This window comes from Myotis daubentonii, chromosome 14 (genome assembly GCF_963259705.1).
Source record: "Myotis daubentonii chromosome 14, mMyoDau2.1, whole genome shotgun sequence".
Taxonomy (NCBI): domain Eukaryota; kingdom Metazoa; phylum Chordata; class Mammalia; order Chiroptera; family Vespertilionidae; genus Myotis; species Myotis daubentonii.
Window position 1 is genome coordinate 13,931,308 of NC_081853.1, and position 17,539 is coordinate 13,948,846.

Consider the following 17,539-nt stretch of genomic DNA (forward strand, 5'->3'; position numbering starts at 1 on the left):
TGAAGCTGGGGGTGGAATGGTAGAATCAGTGAAGGAAAGGCACAAAAATATTCTGTAGAGATAGTAAGGACCAGACTCTGCAAAGCTTTAAACCAATGCAGTGATTTTGGATTTTGCTCTAAAAGCTCACTCTGGATTGGATTAGAGGAACTCAGATTGGCTACAGGATAAACAAGGGAGAGATTCTGGAAGTACAGGCTAGGATGGTGGCAGTGGGTATGGAGCTGTGTCAGCATATTCAAGAGTTAAGGCTGGGACCCAATAATAGATCCCTAAATGTTTCCAGCATACCTTTCCTTAGAGAAACTACCAAGACCTCATATTCCTTATGTACTAAGCTAAATTCCTATATCACCGCAAACTGGTTTTCTCTCTCCAATTTCCCAATTCACTCAGAGGTACCAACACTGTTTCATTCCCAGAATCTAGACTTTAAACTTCCTCATTCTTTCTCCAGACTAGCGTCCTCAATGGGATAGGAAATATGGTAAGCAGTGGCATCTGAGTTTCACTTCTTTTGGCTTCCATCTTTATTGGGGACTGTCTGATTTTCAGATCCAGTTTCATAAGTTTTAGGGAAGTGCAGTGATTGGCTGGGTTAAGTCAGGTGACCATATCTGGACCAATCAACTGACACTGTGGACTCATGTAGGAACATGGTAACTCCCAGAAAGCCATGTGGTTTGAGGAAGCTGTTCCAAGAACAAGGGGAGGAAGGAGTTGTGGACAGACAGTCCCTTAGCTCTCTCCTACTGTGTCTTGAAGAGAGATTAGAATTGTTTCTTGAGAGTGACGAGGAGTAAATGTAGGACAAACAGGTGCAGATGAAAACAGATTTTGCCTCAACATGAGGAAAAAACCTTTTAATAGTTAGAGCTGTTAGAAGATGAAATGTGGTCTTTGGAAGTAGTAAGTACACAGTTACTGATGGTAATCAAATATAGATTAGATAACCACATGGTGAGATGTGGAGAAAGCAGCCCCCAACACTTAGATGGGGATCATTCTTCCAACACTAAGAGACACCCTGTGGAAAACAAACTACAATTGCACAACAGTATCTTAATACCTCTTCTAATCCTTCTTCAGAGATATGCAAAAGCGTTCCCAACTGATAGCTTGTGTTTCTAACTTATGGTTTGAGCTTCCTACTTCAAGAAAACTACGAAGAGCTCTTTTTGTACGTTTAAGTATGTTTTAAAAAAAGAAACATAAATTGTCCTAGTTTTCTAATACTAGTAAATATATTTTTGAACAAGCATTCTGTTTTCTGAGACAGAAACTTAAATTTTTCTGTCTTGCTATAAGGAAACAAGGTATGTATTCCAGGTTCTCCCCAAAGTGTGTATGCACCATGCACATGAGAGGAAACAATCCCATGCTCCTGGCAGGTGGAGAAAGAGCAAGGTGGAGGGCAAATACAGAGTAGTCACAGCAGCTGTGTGGTTACTGTTATGGAAACTTTGAACACTGAGTGGCACTCAGTATTTCAGACTGACAGAGAGGCATTTGGTAAATATGAGGGAGTGTCTTCTTTGTGTCAGACACTCTGCTAGGTGCAGGTTAGAGTCAAATGGGGAAGACTGCATTCATCAGATGATCACACAAGTGAGGATTAACTGTGAGCTGAGACCAGAGCTCTAATGAGAAGATTACAGTTGCTCTGTTAAAACGAGTAATAAAGGAACTTGGCCAGAACGGCAAGGGAGCATCAGGGAAGACTCCCCAAGAGAGTGATGCTTCAGCCAAAATCTGAAGGTTGGGTATGATTTCGCCAGGCCATGGGAGGGATAGAGAAGAGGAGGCCATGGTCTACACACGGGGAGCACAGCCTAGACAAACAGCCCCATGATGGTAGGGAGTAGGACATATCCCAGGAATTGAGAGAAGGCCAGCGTTACTAGAGCCTAGTGAGTCAGAGGGAGAATAATGCAAGATGTGGTTGGAAAAATACATAGATGTTATTCTATGCAAAGCCTCAAAGGCCAGATTCTGGTCTTTCTCCCAAGTGCAATAGCTTCCAAGTGACACTGGAGGGTTTTAAACGAAGAATTGACTTGAATTGGATTAGAATTTTGGCCACAGTGTGGAGAACAGAAGTGAAGCCAGAATGAATGACTAGAAGGGGATCAATTAAGAGCTTTTGCTCCAGAAAACATGAAGCAAGATAGTTGCTTGGACTTTGGAAGTGGAAATAGAGATGGTGAGAAAGGTGGATTCAAAAGCACTGAGAGGAGCGTTGACAGGAAGTTTCCTAGCAGCCGTGAAGTTTCCTCTTCAGCTCCTTCCTCTGAGGCAGAGGTCACTCAGCTGCAGCCGGGGGCCAAATCCTACCCTTTGCAGGATATGTTCTGTAAGTAAGATTTTATTGTAACACCACCATGCTCATTTACTTACTTATTTTTTATGTTGCTTTCACACTACAACAGCAGAGTTGAATAGCTGCAACAGAGACCTTATGGCTTGGAAAGCCTAACATATGTATTTACTGTCTGGCTCTTTAAGGAAGTACTTTGCCAAGCCGGGATTGTACTCTACTAGAAACACTGCCTCCATGCTATTCCAAGGTGCAGCAGTCCTTAATTCAGGGGTCCAAAAGACCATGAATGGGCTTCAGATGAACTCTGACCTCCTGAATTGGAAGTAAAATTTGGGTTTATGTACATGTTTCTGAAAAAAGGTTTTACCAGCTTTTTCAAAGTATCTGTGTATTCTCCCCTGTCTGTTTCCTGGCCACAGATGTTTAAAACCCACATTTCTTTCAGGGAATAAGAAATGTGCACTGGTCCCAAACGATAAATAAATATCATTAAGTCTTTGCTAGAAATTGCTACATTCCTCATGTAAGGCCTCCTATTTAAGTATTGCACTGGGCTGGCTCCTCTGACCCTGGCCTTGTGATAGTGGGTTGTAATGAGAGCTATATATTAATTATTGTCATGGCTTAGATTTCTCAAAGAATTACTGTCCCAAATAAATATTTAAATGTATACAAACTTGTAGACAGTTTTATTACAGGGGAATTCCTCCAAGGGAGCAAAGGGATAGTCTGACCAGCCCACAGCAGCCCTTGTGCATGGCTGTATTGTGTTGTTTTCCGATGGGTAGGATGCTCTCTCCATCTGACTCTGAGCTCTTTGATTCCCAGGCCTGACAAACAGGACTTTAGTGAACGTTTGTCGTAGGTGTAGAGAGATGATTAAGCTGTCAGGCTCATATCATCTATTGTGTATATGAGTGTACACACACACAATGTATTTTTAGGAATACATTAGTGAATTAATTAGTAAAATTGTCTTATAAACAAAATCTTGTTTTAAAATGAAGGAACTGGAACTATAGTTCATCTTAACGGAAGACATTATCCCATTTATTAAAATATCTGACCCAGCTCTGACTCAGTTCATGCTTACTGTGGGATGAAAACAGTGTGGGATTCTTTTTTGGCCAAGATTTTTATATTAGGTCAATCTGACCATTGTGAAAATTCACAAGATGGTATGATTTTTTTCAACTGCATGATATTTTTCTATGTGGTATTTAATGGTGAACTCACTGTCTTGACTTTTGTGTAAAACACATCTGGTGCCAGGCCTCAGCATGTGAGGTGCGCTGGGAAGCCCTTTCCCCTCCCCCCAGTTTCAAGAGGAGAGGCAGGATAGAGGGATGTCTGGGTCCAGGGAAGGAGGAGGAGGAGGAAGGACCTGAGCATGCTCAGACAGCAAGCTTTGACAGAAAGCTTGCTTTTATCCACCAAAGGAGCTAGAGCAAGCATGTCAAACTCAAAGGCTAACACGGGCCAAATAAACAAGGTTTAAGTTTATGTGGGCCGCAAAAAAACAAAAGCTTCAATTTTCATAGAAACATAGGTTTATTTCGATAGAGACATGATGAATAAATGAGTAATTGTTAACATAAAATAATAGAACATTTTAATAAAAGTTAATATTGTCTTCTTGAACATTAACTTACCAGACACTGAATAACTGCACAAGTTAATAAGTGTAATGCAGTCCTAGCCAGTTTGGCTTAGTGGATAGAGTGTCGGCCTGTGGACTGAAAGGTTCTGGGTTCGATTGTGGTCAGGGGCACATGTCTGGCTTTCGGCTCCATCCCCAATAAGGGACATGCAGGAGGCAGCCAATCAATGATTCTCTCTCATCATTGATGTTTCTATCTCTCTCTCCCTCTCCCTTCCTCTCTGAAATCAATAAAAATATATTTTAAAAAAATAAGTGTAATGCAAATAAACCTATTTTTCTTGTTCTCTGAAAGCAATTTATTTCCTGTTGGGCACACCAAACAAGTCAGTCCAAGACTAATGATGTGGCAATCAGCTGCTAAAATATTCGCTGCTAGTATTAGTGGAGAGAAATGGTGCACCTGCATGCATAAGGTGCATAAGGGAAATGAATGCAACATGATTATAGTAATCAGCCATTAGCAAACATTGTAGTTCCTTATTAATAACTAGAGGCCCATTGCACGAAATTCGTGCACTCGGGAGGGGGGTTCCCCCAGCCCAGCCTGCGCCCTCTCGCAGTCTAGGAGCTCTCGGGGGATGTCCAACTGACAGCTTAGGCCCGCTCCTTATGGGGAGTGGGCCTAAGCCTGCAATCAGACATCCTTAGCGCTGCCGTAGAGGTGGGAGAGGCTTCTGGCTGAGTGGTGCTCCCCCTATGGGAGCACACTAACCATCAGGGGGCAGCTCCTGCATTGAGCGTCTGCCCCCTGGTGGTCAGTGTATGTCATAGCAACTGGTCGTTCCAGCATTTGATCAATTTGCATATTAGCCTCTTATTATATAGAATTATGTATAACAGGATATTGTAAAAATTAAGTTACACAATTTTTATTAAAACATTTCTTACATACCGTTATATTGGCTGGGCCGCATAAATATTCGTTGTGGGCTGCATGCAGCCCATGGGCCACGAGTTTGACATGCTTGGGCTAGAGGTTTTCACACCAGGTGGATGGAGTCTGTCCTTGGGTAAAAGATTATAGTTGGGGTTGAGAAAAGCAACCAAAACAGAGTACTAGTATCCGGTACAAAGACAAGGCAAGTATGGAAATGGTGGGCAAAGAGCTAGAGCAGATTCTGGACATGGGTAATCAGGGTAAGAAACAGGCCCAGGAAATGGCTCAGAACTACAGCCAAGACCAGCATGCCTGAGTGAGACCGAGATGGAACTCCCCCACATTAGATGTTCACTGCTTGCTGTGGGGAAGTCATGGAGGTTTGAAGGCACTGATTGGCAGTCAAGGCAATGGATCAGCATTAAGTATCACATTAAAATGTAAACATGTAAGATACAGGTACTAGGCCATACATTTCTGCTTTTTAATAAGTCACCAAAAAGAGATGCTCTTGAAAAAGAAAAATTATTAAACATACATAAAGTAAAATAAAAACAATGTCACCAGGAGAAAATGGTCTAGCGGCTAGCCTGACGCAGCATCTCTCAAGGTGTGGTCTGTGGACTCCTGATACCAAGAGATGTAACAGTTCCAGATGCACACACGTGGGTGGTGCTGTATACTCTGTCCTCCCTCAGGAGAGCCAGTGCCTTAAAGGCTCTCAAAAGTCCTGCAAGAAAAAGTCCTGATTGATTTTGTTTAGCTGATAGTTTTCATATTTTATAGTTAACATGGAAACCTTTTTTTCTTCAAAATATACTTTGTAAAAAAATATATATATATATATACTTTGTAAGTGCTTTCTTGGTTAAAAGCCAAACAAATGAGTTGCTTTGATCAAAATTTTTGAATGGTATAAATACTTCTAAATATTAAGTTAAAATATCACTTATCAAGAGTATTATGCAATCATTTTTACAAGATAAAATCAGAGGCACCTTACACCAGAAGACGTACACACCATATAGTATGACTCAAAATACTGAGGCAATAAAACACAAGAGTCATACATCTGACTTCCGGGGGGAGAAAAATTAACTTTTGCATGACAAAAACAAAGTAAATGAACATAAATTACAAGGTAAAAGAAAGAGGTAAAAATGATAAAAGGGGCAAAAGATATGAACTGACAAAATATGTATATAGACAGATATAAAATACCACATGCATATACATAAGTAGTAATATAAAAGAGTCACCTCCACTTATGATGCTCAAAATGAAAACAAGTGCAAATTAAAACTACTTTAAGATACCAGGTCTCATCTCTCATCTTAGAAAGCATTAAAAACTTGATGATATGTTCTTGTGACATGGCTATAAAGAAACCAACACTTCCATTTATTACTGGTGGGAACACAGATGTGAACAACCCCAATGGAGGGAATTTGTCTAACAAAACCAAGTATGTATTTACCTTTCTTCCAGGAATCCCACTTCTAGAAATTTACCTTGAAGATATATCTTCAAATATATATACAAAAATAGATATGCCCATGTTTATTCATGGCAGCATTAATTGCAATATTCTTTCAGTTAATTTGCAATAATGTAAAATATTGAAAACATGCCCAAACATAGGAGAATGGTGAAATAAGCAATAGCACACCCACAGAGTGTAGTACTATGCAGCCATAAGCATGAGGAAGCTATGAACTAGTGTAAGTGATTTCCGGGATATGTTTTAAGTTATAAAAATGCAAAATATTAATTATAGTATGCCACATTTTATGTAGGAAGGACAAGGAATAAAAATATAGACATGTATCTGCTTATTTTTTGCAAAAAGAAACATAGAAAGGAAATTCCAGAACTAATGAAATTGATTACCTATGGAGTGATGGGTGTGATGGCAAGAAGCGATGAGGGGTGGGAACAGACTGGAAAGATGGGTGAAATGTAAGTCTTACCTGAATATGCCTTTCTGTGTAGTTTGACTTTTGAACTGTTAATCTGTAACATTCTCAACAACAACACAAGTAATAAAAATCGTTAAGGTTGGAGAGAAAAACCTAAAACGTGATACAAACAAAAGCTGATGACTCTACAGTATATTTCAAATGAATAATGCAGATGCTCCTCGACTTTCAGTGGGGTTATATCTGAAGTTGAAAAGATCCCAAGTCAAAAATGCATTTCATACACCTAACCTACCCAACATCATAGCTTAGCCTAGCCTACCTTAAATGTGCTCAAAACACTTCCGATAGCCTACAGTTGGGCAAAATCATCTAACACAGGAACACACGGTAGAGTATCAGTCGTGATCACATAGCTGACTGGGAGCTGCGACTCACTGCCACTGCCCAGGATCACAAGAGAAAATAATACCACATGTTGCTAGCCCGAGAAAAGATCAAAATTCAGAGTGCAATTTCTACTGAACGCTTATTGCTTTCACACCATCGTAAAGTCAAAATTGTAAATCAAACCGTCGTAAATCAGGGACCATCTGTGTAACCACACAGAAGGGGGGCAGGGGCAATAACTAGCCCAAGTAAATTTTGGACCTAGTATTTTGACTAAAGAATAAAAAGAACCATAAACAGAGAACCCTAGAGAGTAAGTTAGAGGTTTTCTGTTGGTTGTTTAATTTGTTTTGCTTGCTTAGCAATTCTGCAGTGACTTTTGGCGTGTTCTGTAGTTCAGAAAACAGTAAAAATGGTGCAGATAATGGGAGCCAGGTCTCCACAGTCAGGGTGGAGTTACAAATATGGAAGGAGGAGAGATGAGACAGACCTGTGGTTGTATCAGAATTGGAGAAATCAGCATGAGCCATATTACACATCAGGGACCATCATGAATACTTCCCTCTGTCCCTGTAGCACAGAAGCAGCTGTAGATGATACATAAGCAAGTGAACACTTTTGCATTCCAATAAAAGTTTGTTTATGAGCACTGACATTTGAATTTTATGTAATTATCATGTGTCATGAAACATTATTATTTCAAAATTTTTCAACCATTTAAAAATGTAAAAACATCTGAACAACATAAACTAATGAACAAAAATAGATCCAGAGACATAGAAGCACCAAAAAGACCATCAAACCTCAGAGGGATGGCAGGGGAGGGAAGCGGGGTTAGAGATCAACCAAAAGACCTGTATGCATGCATATAAGCATAACCAGTGGACACAACAGGGGGTGAGGGCCTGTGCTGGGAGGCAGGAGCAGGCTAGGAGAGGTCAATTGTGGGGGGGGGGGGCGGGAGAGAGACATACATAATACTTCACCAATAAAGAATTAATATAAAATAAAAATGTAAAGATGTAGAAGCCATTCTTGGTTTTCAGATTGGACAGATGAGGCAGTGGGCCAGACAGGCTTTGCCTGAGGGCCATCCTGTACCAACCCATCTAGACAAAGAAGTAGTGGTAGGTGATGGTTAGGTAGATAGACAGATAGATCACAAGCAAGTGTGATAAAATGTTTAGTGGGGGAACCTGGGTGAAGGACTAAGGAGTTCTTTGTACTCTTACAACTTTTTGATAATTTTGAAAATATTTTTTAAAGATCCCTATACTTTTCATGGCTACTGCTAAGAAGGAAAAACATTAATCAAATCATTAGCCTAAGTAGTGAATGCCTTGCTTTCATAACAGTCACACAACAACCCCACCGACAGTTTTTCCCATGTCCATGGACCATAAGCAGTTGCTTCTGCCATTGGGTGGAGTTTCTAATTTGTCTCTGGGGGTATCATCATAGGACAACATTATTTTTCTCCTGTTCATCCTTGCTCTCCATCGTTCTGAGTAATGAGGTCATTGGGCTGATAATTTGTGTGTGACCTTGTAATTTTCTCTAATGTAGGAATTTTTGGTCTACTATAATTAAATGGACTAAATAAAAGCTGCTTATCAGAAAATGCCCTGTTAGCTTGGAAGTCTGTGACAAATCCTTTTTGATGCCCTTAATGTGTTATTATGAAATTCAATTACACAGCTTGCTCACCTTGCTTATTTCACTAGCCATAATCTAGTAACAGCTGAGGTGTGCAGTTACTTAAAGTATCTTAAAATATTCCAAATAGGAAATGGATAATTTTTACAGTAAGGTACTTTTTATACAAAAAGAGTAAATGGCTTGCAAGGAAAATCTCTACTGTATAGACTTGTAATCATTCTACCATCGTTTATTGGTTTAATGTCAACAGAATCCAATTCTTATCTTGGTTTATCATTATAGATAAAGTCACACTATGATCTTCCTTGATAATAAGGATGGTGGTGATAATAGCTGAAATTTATTGAGTGCAACTCTGTACCCAGAGCCATGCTAAATGTTTCTCATCCATTTTTTAATTCAATCCTAACAACAAAAAAGCTGAGGTATTCTTATCTCCTTTTTATAGATGAGGCTTACGATGTTAAGTAATTTGGCCAAGCTCTTACGTTAGGAAAGATGGAGCCGGGATCAGCCTGGAGAACCACTGCTCTTAGTTATGGTTGGGACTAGCTCCCATTATAGATAACGGCTAAAGGAAGTACAGGAAAAAAGTTGTTTAGTCATGATGACATGCTCCTGTTGAGAAGAATAAGGTAAACCACAGGGTACTATATCAACGCGAGAAATAGAATTCATGCTGTAAAATCCTTCACATTCCTCTGCTTGCTCCCTTCTCTAAAGAAGTGCAGGAACAAGTTTCGAGCTAAGAAGGGGTGAAGTAGAGTGCACAATGACTCACATCTTCTGCATGTCACCCCTCGCATCACACCCACCCAGGTGTCTACTAGAGGGAACAGGGCACTGGAAAAGAATGGAGGAGGAAGGAAAGTCAAGCGATTGGGAAATGAGGTTGGAGGCAGAGGGAGAGGGGCTGTAGGAGGTGCTCTGGAGTGGTTTTGTCCCCATGCCTAATGGGGAAACTGAAGTAGTGAGTCACTCCAGGGCCCGGCTCCCTCCCTCTCCCTTCCTTCACTCCCTGCTGCTGAAGAGCTCCAAATTAATGCAGACTGACTCCCACCACTGTGGCTGGTGCACGATCGCTCCAAGACTAACTTCTGCTTTGAGTCACCATGTAGAGTGTTGTCATTCATGGCGTGTGACATGTGGCTTTGTCGGGCTTTCTTACCCTGAGGTTATAAGGAACTTTCTCTGCTGCATTTTTTCTGAGTTGTTGAAATAATGTTCTTAGTGAGAGAAACCGTGTTTAATAATAGTTTATTTAATAATAAACTTTTGAGAAGAATGCCCTCTTTATGTAGTTGATGTATTTATTGAACAACTACAGACAATACCTAATTCATGACGGTTCGACTTAATAATATTCTGGCTTTACAGTGATATGAAAGCAATAGCATAATAAATTACCTGAGATACTCAACACTTTACTATAAAACAGGCTTTGTGTTAGGTGATTTTGCCCTAATGTAGGCTAATCTAAGTGTTCTGAGCATGTTTAAGGTAGGCTGGGCTAAGCCATAATATGCGGTAGGTTAGGTCTATCAAATGCATTTTCAACCTACAGTATTTTTACCTTATGATGGTTTATCAGGATGTAACCCCACGGTAAGTCAAGGAGCTCTGTGGTTAGTGAAGTGATTGACTCTACATTAACCAGTTTACAAAACTAAATATTAACTTTTGAACATCTTGTCTTTCTGAAATATGAACGAGGAAGATCCAGGGAATTGAAAATCCAGGGAAGGGTAAAAACTGCGTATGATATTACAGGTGTGTGTGTCCGTTGACTCTTCCTTTCTTTTTAGGGACTGGTTAAACATGCTGAGCCCACCCATCGTTCCTCCCAGTCGGCAGCCAGCAGAGCAGAATCAGGATTCTTCTGGAAGTTTGACTGCTCAAGGTGGGAATATGAAAAATGCTATGCATAAAAAAATAAAAATAATTAACTATAAATAGAGAAAATTGGTCACTTTGAGTGAGATGCCACTTTTTTTATTAAATGCTGTACGCTTAGACTCCCACACCCAAAATCAGTTAGTTACCTGTGCCTCGTTTCATACAATGATGGGTTCTTTACAACTAAAAAGAACAAAGAGAAATTGTCCTCGTTCTTCTAAAGGTTACTCCAGGACAAAATATGGTTTAAGGAGGAAGAGCATGACTTTGGTGTCAAACTCCCCTTAATCTGAATTCCAGCTCTACCAGTTCCCGCTGTGACCTTTACGATTTGGGTTACTGCATTTGTAAAGTCAGACTAATAACAGATAATGCCCACCTGAAAGTTTTCACGCAGATCAAATGAGGTAGATTGCACATGATCACTTAGAACAGTCTGCCACATCCTATTATTGTAAAGCAGGCTCATTCCAGTATCATTGAAATTCATGTTTTTTTGTTGTTAAGCTACAGTGGGGGTTGGAGGTTATTTGGGGGTGTGTTTTATTTTTTTTAATTTTTAAAAAAAATGTCAATTATATTGACATAAAGCAAATGTTGGCACAGAGCCAAGATAAGTAGCGTTAGTAATTGAAAAATTGGAAGGAAGCAGGAATGAAAATTCACCTGGGGTTCCCTTTGTTGGAGAGAGCTGTAAAGATGAACTATTAGTTTCTGGTTGTGAGTAGGGAACATGGTTGTCAGCAGTGTAGAGAGGAGGAACAGAAAAGAATGTTTGGTGGAAACAGCGGGCTTGAGGTGGGGGGGTCGGGGTATCTCAAGTTCATAATAGGAGTGACAACTTCAGAGCAGGACTCCCTGAGACAGTTTTCTGAGTTGGATTTTGAAGATTGAAGCTCTGTATCTGAGGCTAAAAAAAAATTTGAACCAATATAAATTTCTCTAACAAAGGTGCCGGTGTTTGGGGGGGGGGGTGTTTTTTCTTAGTTGCCTTAGGGAGAAAGTGGAACATCCATTTTTCTTCAGATATGAATAATTCGGAGTGAAAGCTCATACATCTGGGTTGTACATTTGGGTCGCCCCAGGGATAGAGATGTCTCTGTGATTTACTATCTGAAATAGATTATGCCCCTCAAATTGAGAATCTTTTTAGAAGCGTACATTTATAATTACTTATGACAGAAAACTAGAATCTTGGCTGTCAGAGGAGACCTTGCTGTGAGGGAACAAATAATGTGTTAAGTGTCCTAAATAAGACACAAGAACGGAGACCATGGACCTTGAGCAGAGGCACCCACGAGGTGTGTTATGAGAAGCAGGTGAAAGGATGTTGTCAAGTCCCCGTTGCAAAGGGAGGTTTTGACAGCAGGAGCTCAATTACGTTGAAGGTAAACAGAACTTTCATGAGGACAAATGAACAAGTTAAACTTAGAGAATTATAAACATGTTCTAGTTAAAGTTAACCAGATCTGCCTCCCCTTCTGCATATCACCCTAGATTTTTGTCAGTGGTCCCTTTCCCCTTTTCTGATATGTTTGGGTGGTTTGTAGCTAATTAAAACCATCAAAAACCAGTGTCTCTTATTTGGTTTATCTTTACATGTTACTGGCTTAGTTTTAAACAACATAGAACAGTTCATACTTACCAATCAGTGGTTCTCAACCTTCTGGCCCTTTAAATACAGTTCCTCATGTTGTGACCCAACCATAAAATTATTTTCGTTGCTACTTCATAACTGTAATGTTGCTACTGTTATGAATCATAATGTAAATATCTGATATTCAGGATGGTCTTAGGCAACCCCTGTGAAAGGGTCATTCGACCGCCAAAGGGGTCTCGGAGACCCACAGGTTGAGAACCGCTGCAATATATCGAGATAGTATTTTTATCTGTTCTTATAAAGAATGTGCTTGTCAAGGAAAACTAATGGGGTCAGTTATCCAGTTTATATCATCAGAAGGAGAAGGGAGGCACGGCTGTGGGCAGCCTGGGACTCTTTCTGGGTTTCTGTTCCATGATACCATTAATTTAGCACTTACTATATGCCAGATACGTGCTCAGTTGTTACTTTTAGTCCTCACAGCAACACCATGAGGAAGGTACTGTGTGTGTGTGTGTGTGTGTGTGTGTGTGTGTGTGTGTGTGTGTGTGGTTGTTTTTTACAGCTAAGAAAACTGAGGCACAGTTTCTGAATAACCTGCCCCAGGTCACAGTCATTAGCGGAGCTGGGATGTGAATCCAAGCAGCTTGGTCCCAGAGCCCAATCATTGTTTTTATCCTCTTTTTTAGTTTTGAACTAAGTAAATACATTACTTACTGTAAAATATGCACAAAACCAGGAAGTGAAAGATTGTTCTTCTATTGATAATCAATAGGAAAAGCAAATTAAAATATTTCAAGGGCTCAGTAGCTTAGTTCTTCAAGGAAAATAAAAACAACAGACTTCTGGTCACCTGTTTCAGCCCTGGAGCTGCCTCCGCCTTGCCCCAGGCTTGTCAGAAATGACAGGTGGCCACACTGTCTCCATGGGAGTGGCTAAGGGGTGAGGTGACTGCTGACCATTTCTAGGGCAAGGCCAAGGGAATGAGGGGAAGAATGGAGGACAAGACCACTGGACTTGGACCGCCAGGCCTGGTGTTTGCTGGCAGCCTACCTTCCTAAGTGCCCTTCTGGACCATCTTATCTGAGGCAGTCCGTCGCTCTCACTTTGCTGTGTACACTTTCTTCACAGCCTTTTTACAGTTTGTAACTTGTTTACTGTTTGTTGTCTTTTTTCCCTAAGTAGCCTCTGAATTTTCAAGAGCAGAGACTTTGCTAGTTTTGCTCACTCGTGGGTCCCTAGTACCCTATGCTCTTTCTGGTATATGTCAGTCTGAATTTTCACTAGAAGGAATACAGGAAGGGAGAAAGGGAAGAAAAGAGGGAGAGAAATGTTCAACCTGTCATTTCTTATCATAGCCTTGGAAAACAAAGTAGGCTAATTCATTGAAATCTGACTTTCCATTTCCTCCCTAATTCTAATTTCTCAGTATATGAGGTTTATTTCTAAAATTCAACAATGAGAGCATTAAATTTAGAGCCATTAAAGCAGTTATAGGCTACATTATGTAATGGCTCTTGAACTTTATTTATAAGCAGTGAAAAACCTTTCTTTCAAATGAAATTTTATGTGGAATCCCAATATGTAAGAGATAAAAGCAGAACTGCTTTGGCTAAAGGGGAAGTTAGGGTCTCAGAAACCTGCCCTGGGGCTCTGATGAACCAGTGAAAAACACTGATGTAGCCCTAGCCCCTTTGGCTCCGTGGATAGAGCAGTCAGCCAATACACTGAAGGGTCCCAGGTTTGATCCTGGTCAAGGGCACATGCAGGCTCAGTCCCCAATAGGGGGCGTGCAGAAGGCAGCCAGTTAGTGATTCTCTCTCCATTGATGTCTCTGTCTCTCCCTCTCCCTTCCTCTCTGAAATCAATAAAAAATATATTTAAAAAACAAAACACAGATGTAGCCCATCCCCCTCAATTTGACCTTGCCTAAGGTCAAATGTCAGAGTGCAAGCAAGGATTAAGATCCAGGCTTCCTCCACATCACTGCCTTTCTGCAGAACCATTGCACTGGGAAGTGAAGTCGCTCTGAAGGCTGGGTTCACAGGGAACAGGGGTCTCCCATCTTCTGACTTGTAGGGTAAAAACACTAATAACTAAGGTTTATTTCATCTGCCTGTGACCCAGGCCCACGTGTGCACTTTAATCCTAATGTCAGTCTACTAGGTGTAGGTAGGTACCAGTATTGGCCCATACACATGGACACTGGGACTCAGAGCAAGGAAGGGCTCAGAGATGGAGAGGCTGAGATGCACCGTGCAGCTGGAGGCATAACTGCATTGACTAGTAATAGCAGGGGAAGTTGGCCTGACCAAGACAGAACTCTGAAGAACTTGCCCCTGGCTCCACAACAGTGAGTGCACCCATTACCTGGCCTTTGAGTCCCTACTTCATTTGGTGCAAGTTTGTCAAGCCACAGTCTCTCTGGACCAGAATGTCTCAATGTATAAAAGCCACCTTAAGGTGAACAGCCCGGCTTCCAGCGGAGCGGCCAGCCCGCAGGAGCAGCCTGTGCTCGGGCCATTCAGCGGATGGAGGAGTGGACGGCTCTTCCCAGCGCCTCCTGGACCACAGTGTGCTTGCGAGTATCAGTTGCCGTGGGCAAGGTGCCCTGACACTTACTAAAAATGTGTTTTCCTGAAGCTCCTCTGAAATGTAACAATGGAAAGGTAAGATTTCAGAACTCACTCAAGAAAACGACCAAACTGACCTTTTGAAAGTGAACCAAACTTTGCTTGAAATATAGTTGTCAATTTGTATTTGACATTTGTTTCTTTACAGATGTGACCCTTAAATTATTCATACTTACCAGCTCCAAAGTAGAATAAAAATGGCCTGTCTTCAGGCTTGCAGCCTCTCTTGCAGTTGACACAGATCTTGACCAAGAAAGGCCTTCAGAAGGACTCTTGGAGTTGCCAGTCTCATAAAAATAACATTTTTATACCTTTTGCTTAGCAAAACCACATGGGATATTCCTTTATGAATACTTATTAATTCCACATGAGACATAAACAGGCAACAGATGCTTATTTTATAGATGTAATATCTAAATTCCTAGTAAGGAACTTAGAGAAATCTCATGGCTCCTCACAGCCAGCAGAGAGGGGAATCTGGCCGCCCACTTGGGCTCTGACGGAGGACTACTTTCACACTTACCTAGTATTGAGTCCCATGTCGTGCCGCACGATTATTTCACACTTACCAAGTGCTGAGTCCACAGCAGTCTTCTAAAATCCGCTGTATTCGTTACCTCACCAGACATTCTGTTTCATCAAACAACTATGCACCCTCAGTGGCACCGAGGATACAGTAAACACCCCATAAATATTTGATGAGTGGACGAGTGAGTCTTCTTCCCTGGAAACAGGAGGAGGATTTGGTCTACTCTGGATTGTCCTTATATCTTGAAGATTTATTTAAGATGCAAAGGAGACCTTCTCCCAGAAAAATCAGTACTGATAATTAATAGTAATAACAGCTCGGCCGGTGTGGCTGTGGTTGAGCATCGACCTTTGAACCAGGAGGTCACAGTTGGATTCCTGGTAAGAGCACATGTCCGAGTTGCAGGCTAAATCCCCAGTAGGAGGCAAGCAATCAATGATTCTCTCTCATCATTGATGTTTCTCTCTCTCCCTCTCCCTTCCTCTCTGAAATCAATAAAAGTGTATTTATTTTTAAAAAGTAATCATAGAAGTCAGCCTTAGTAAAGCACCCACCATGGGCCAGCACTGGGTGGAGTTTTCCTGTGTATTTCCTCACAACCACTGGGCCCAGCACTCCCAGGCATGGGCTCTGTCGAGTCCCCACCCCACCGGTGAGGTTATGGTCACAGCCTGGGTCAGACCCACTGAATGTGGAGCCAGACGCCGACCAGGCCAGTCCGCACCCTGAGCCCCTGCACGGTGATAGGACCACAGAACTCCTACTGAGGTCAATGAGAACTGTACGGCTGAAATGGCCGCTGCAATTTCTTTCTTTTTTTTCTTTATTGATTAAGGTATCACATATGTGTCCTTATCCCCCTTTTGCCCCGCCCCCTCCACTCCTGTTCATACCCTCACCCCACTGCAGTTTCTTTTAATTTAGGAAGTTCTTTTTCTTGAAGCTTTCTGGGTTTTAAAAAAAAAAGTATTTTTTTTAGTATTCTCCTTATCCATAGAGCCCCCACCTCAACTCAGCTTGTAAAGTGCTTCCTTAGTATTAATGACATTCTTAATCCGGAATCCCTGCCCCTCCCCTGTGAGGTAAGTACCACCCTTTGTTTTCTGACTAACCTGGGGCGCAGAGATGTTTTCTCTTGTGCAGCTATGCAGGGCCCCAGGGTGTCTCCTCTGCATAGACGTGATTGGGAGGTGGGGGAATCAACACTACCATTAAGTAAAGAGATGCCTTCCCCCACCCCCAGCTCTGGAGCGGACCCTCCAGCAGAGAGGTGAACACATTGCTGGTGTCTGAGGTGCTCTCCCTTATTCCAGAACCACACCCCACCACTTATCTCCCCACAGGCGCCCAGGGGTGGGGCCCAGCATGTGGTCCAGCGCCCCTTGCTGGGACTGGGTGCATTTCCACCAGCTGCAGTGCGGCACCTTGCTGAAGCCAGACCCCTGAGAAGTGCTGGGCTCTGAGGCTTCCCAGCTCATTAGCCAGGCAGGGACCTTCCTTCGTGTGAGACAAAAAGGCATTCAGAGTCGAAAGCCACACGATTGTTTTGTGGAGGTTTTCCAGCTTTGTCGAGACATAATGGACATATGACATTGTGTAAGTTTAAGGTGCGCAATGTGATGATTTGATATACTGTGCGCATTTACAAGTGGAAACTACCCAGAAAGAATGAAATTGCAGTTAACTCCTAATTAATCATCTGAATCCTCAACATGTCACTTTAAATGGCACTTTCCAAGTAAAATGCTGCCACCAGTGTTTACAAAGGGGCGATGCACTTATTTCCCAAATGCAACCTGAACTGTAATCATAGCATGTTATTTGCCTTCCGAAAAACAATATAGCTTTCTAGAAGAAGTATCTTTTCACTCTTCTCATTCCATTGTTGATCATTAATCTTTCCCATTGAGAGTACGTATCTGCTGAAAACCAAACTTCAGCAGTTCTCAGTGGACTTCCTCCGGCTTTAGTGCACGTTAATTTTGCCCTCTTGTGAGATATGCTGGTGGTAGAGTTTGCGAGCACCTGGTTCTCAGGAGAATCTTATCTAAAA

The 17,539-nt window shown here is 41.6% G+C and overlaps 1 protein-coding gene across 10 annotated transcripts in view; it reads left to right on the forward strand.

Annotated features, from left to right (window-relative positions):
- Nucleotides 1–17,539, forward strand: part of CFAP20DC (CFAP20 domain containing) — a 219,565-nt gene that overhangs the window by 195,868 nt on the left and 6,158 nt on the right. For all 10 annotated transcript variants that reach the window (XM_059663097.1, XM_059663098.1, XM_059663100.1 and 7 more), the window contains one exon: nucleotides 10,634–10,728. In XM_059663097.1, the coding sequence (XP_059519080.1) occupies nucleotides 10,634–10,728 (95 nt within the window). The remainder of the gene's footprint in view (nucleotides 1–10,633; nucleotides 10,729–17,539) is intronic.